This window comes from Procambarus clarkii, chromosome 45, assembly GCF_040958095.1.
Source record: "Procambarus clarkii isolate CNS0578487 chromosome 45, FALCON_Pclarkii_2.0, whole genome shotgun sequence".
NCBI classification, from domain to species: domain Eukaryota; kingdom Metazoa; phylum Arthropoda; class Malacostraca; order Decapoda; family Cambaridae; genus Procambarus; species Procambarus clarkii.
In genome coordinates, this window is record NC_091194.1 from 1871241 (window position 1) to 1874028 (window position 2788).

Here is a 2788-nt window from a genome sequence, read left to right on the forward strand (position 1 = left end):
GAGCCGAGGCCGAGGACAATTATAATGTAAACAACGGTGAACGGTGGTTCACAGTGCAGCCGTGATACCAACGCTCAACATCACTGTCACAGAAAGAAAAGGATTTGTTTGATCAACTGCACACAACTCTTACACAACACACACGCATAAGGCTCACAAACGCCCCCCCCCTCTCCCCACACACACACACACACACACACACACAGACGTTAGAAAGAATTTTTCAGTGTCAGTAGTTAACAAATGGAATGCATTAGGCAGTGATGTGGTGGAGGCTGACTCCATACACACTTTCAAATGTAGATATGATAGAGCCCAATAGGCTCAGGAATCTGTACACCGGTTGATTGACGGTTGAGAGGCGGGACCAAAGAGCCAGAGCTCAAGCACAACTAGACGCATACACAACCAATATTTTTTATAACCAAACCACGTTTTACAAGTTAAATTTTTTTTTACGCAAATACAAATATTATTTCGAATTCAAAATGGCATCAGAGGAACAAAAAGGTAATATCGCTAAGGTGGTTTGGTAGAGTGATGCAAGGCGCCAGCAACACCCTCCCAAATGGACAGCAGAGTCAACAGAGCGAGTTTGAACACGCTCTCCGTTATATTGCATTGTCTGTCCCACTCCCTGCATGGCGGTCAAGACACCGGCGGGTCAAGGGGTCAAGCACACACCCCGAGGGACGCCCTCACAGCCGTCAGCACTGTCACACTAATTACCATTAACTCCAGAAAACCTTCCCCTAATTACGGAATTGTGTAGGGAAGGTAGCGAGACGCTACGTCAATTTTAGATGTCAATAATCTCAACAATTTCCTGTTTGGAGCTCAGAACTGGAGAGGGAGGGAGAGGAGAGGGGGGAAGAGATACGTGATGGGGGGGGGAGGAGAAGGAGGGAGAGAGAAGGAGGGGAGGGGGAGAGAGTGAGAGGCAGAGTCACGGGAGCAGAGCTGCCCTCATTAACCAAGTCAGGTCTATAACCCGAAGAAAGAATGTACCCGTTACGTCATCACTAGTCTTCAAACCAAACCTATCCTACCCAAACCAAACCTATCCTACCCAAACCAAACCTATCCTACCCAAACCTAACCTATCTTACCCAAACCTAACCTATCCTACCCAAACCTAACCTAACCTACCCTACCCAAACCTAACCTAACCTATCCTACCCAAACCGAACCTATCCTACCCAAACCTAACCTATCCTACCCAAACCTAACCTATCCTACCCAAACCTAACCTATCCTACCCAAACCTAACCTAACCTATCCTACCCAAACCTAACCTAACCTATCCTACCCAAACCTAACCTATCCTACCCAAACCTAACCTATCCTACCCAAACCTAACCTATCCTACCCAAACCTAACCTATCCTACCCAAACCTAACCTATCCTAACCTAACCTATTACGAAAAATTGTTTATATTGAGCTCCTCCGGGGGAGTGAGCTTTAGCTCCTAAGCCCTGCCTAGTAGCCTTCTTTGATCTGGTGCTATCATTTAGGCCTATCAAGGTATAAAGGGTTATTCAGGCCACCACAACAGCTTGCTGACCCCAAGAATATATTAGTCCTGAACATTGTCCCAACTGAAGTAGTACAAAACATGGAGGAGATTGTAGCCTAATTCATCCATCGAATTCATGCCATATTCAGCAACTAAATGAACAAATCCGCAAGGGCCGTGACGAGGGTTCGAACCCACACCCGGGATGATGCCTGACATATCACTATTGTCATTTGTGTATATTCAGTAAATAGGTATTTAAATTGATATATTAAAACAACAATGGTTCAGTGAGTAGAACGCAAGACTTGTAAATTGATAGGGCAGTGATCCAGCAATAGTACCCACTGGATACCCACTATAGTACCCATATGGGAGCCGGTCGGCCGAGCGGACAGGACGCTGGACTTATGATCTTGTGGTCCTGGGTTCGATACCAGGCGCCGGCGAGAAACAATGGGCAGAGTTTCTTTCACCCTATGCCCCTGTTACCTAGCAGTAAAATAGGTACCTGGGTGTTAGTCAGCTGTCACGGGCTGCTTCCTGGGGGAGGAGGCCTGGTCGAGGACCGGGCCGCGTAAAAAAGCTCCGAAATCATCTCAAGATAACCTCAAGATAACTCCCTATGTGCCTCCGATGATGATGACAGGGTCAAGGAAACATCTTTAGCGTCAGTGTATATAAAATTCTAAAATGAACTTGAAAAAATTTCTTAATGTCCTTCTCAAGTGAAGAATGTAAACACGGTCAATTCAGTCTGCAATAATTGATCTAATCCATTCTGTCGTGGTCAACAACTTTACAAAACTGCAACAAAACCAACCTGTTTATGTCGTCTCTTTGTGCTTTAGAAGAAATGAAAATTAATGAAACAGAAGGAGGCGAGTGTTGAACACGGCCGGGTCCCTCGGAGGACCCGCCGGGTCCCCTCGGAGGACCCGCCGTCACCGGGTCGCCACAAAAGGCCTGGCCACAATACCCCAACACATTACCTCCTGTACTAGCACTCTCGTACGTCATCTTGTAATAATAGTTGTCGCGGGGTGCAATCACCAGACTAACGGGGTTACCTGTTCACATCAACATATACCAGTGATGCAACGTATGTACGGACGCTACACCGCTGCAGCGAGCGCTACACCGCTGCAGCGAGCGCTACACCGCTGCAGCGAGCGCTACACCGCTGCAGCGAGCGCTACACCGCTGCAGCGAGCGCTACACCGCTGCAGCGAGCGCTACACCGCTGCAGCGAGCGCTACACCGCTGCAGCG

The 2788-nt window shown here is 47.8% G+C and overlaps 1 protein-coding gene across 1 annotated transcript in view; it reads right to left on the reverse strand.

The window, feature by feature from the left end:
• The window catches only part of LOC138350391 (golgin subfamily A member 6-like protein 2), a 34486-nt gene extending 31949 nt beyond the window's left edge, over window positions 1-2537 (reverse strand). The window contains exon 1 of the mRNA XM_069301014.1: window positions 2341-2537. Within this exon, the coding sequence (XP_069157115.1) occupies window positions 2341-2537 (197 nt within the window). The remainder of the gene's footprint in view (window positions 1-2340) is intronic.
• Between the last annotated feature and the right edge of the window lie 251 nt (window positions 2538-2788).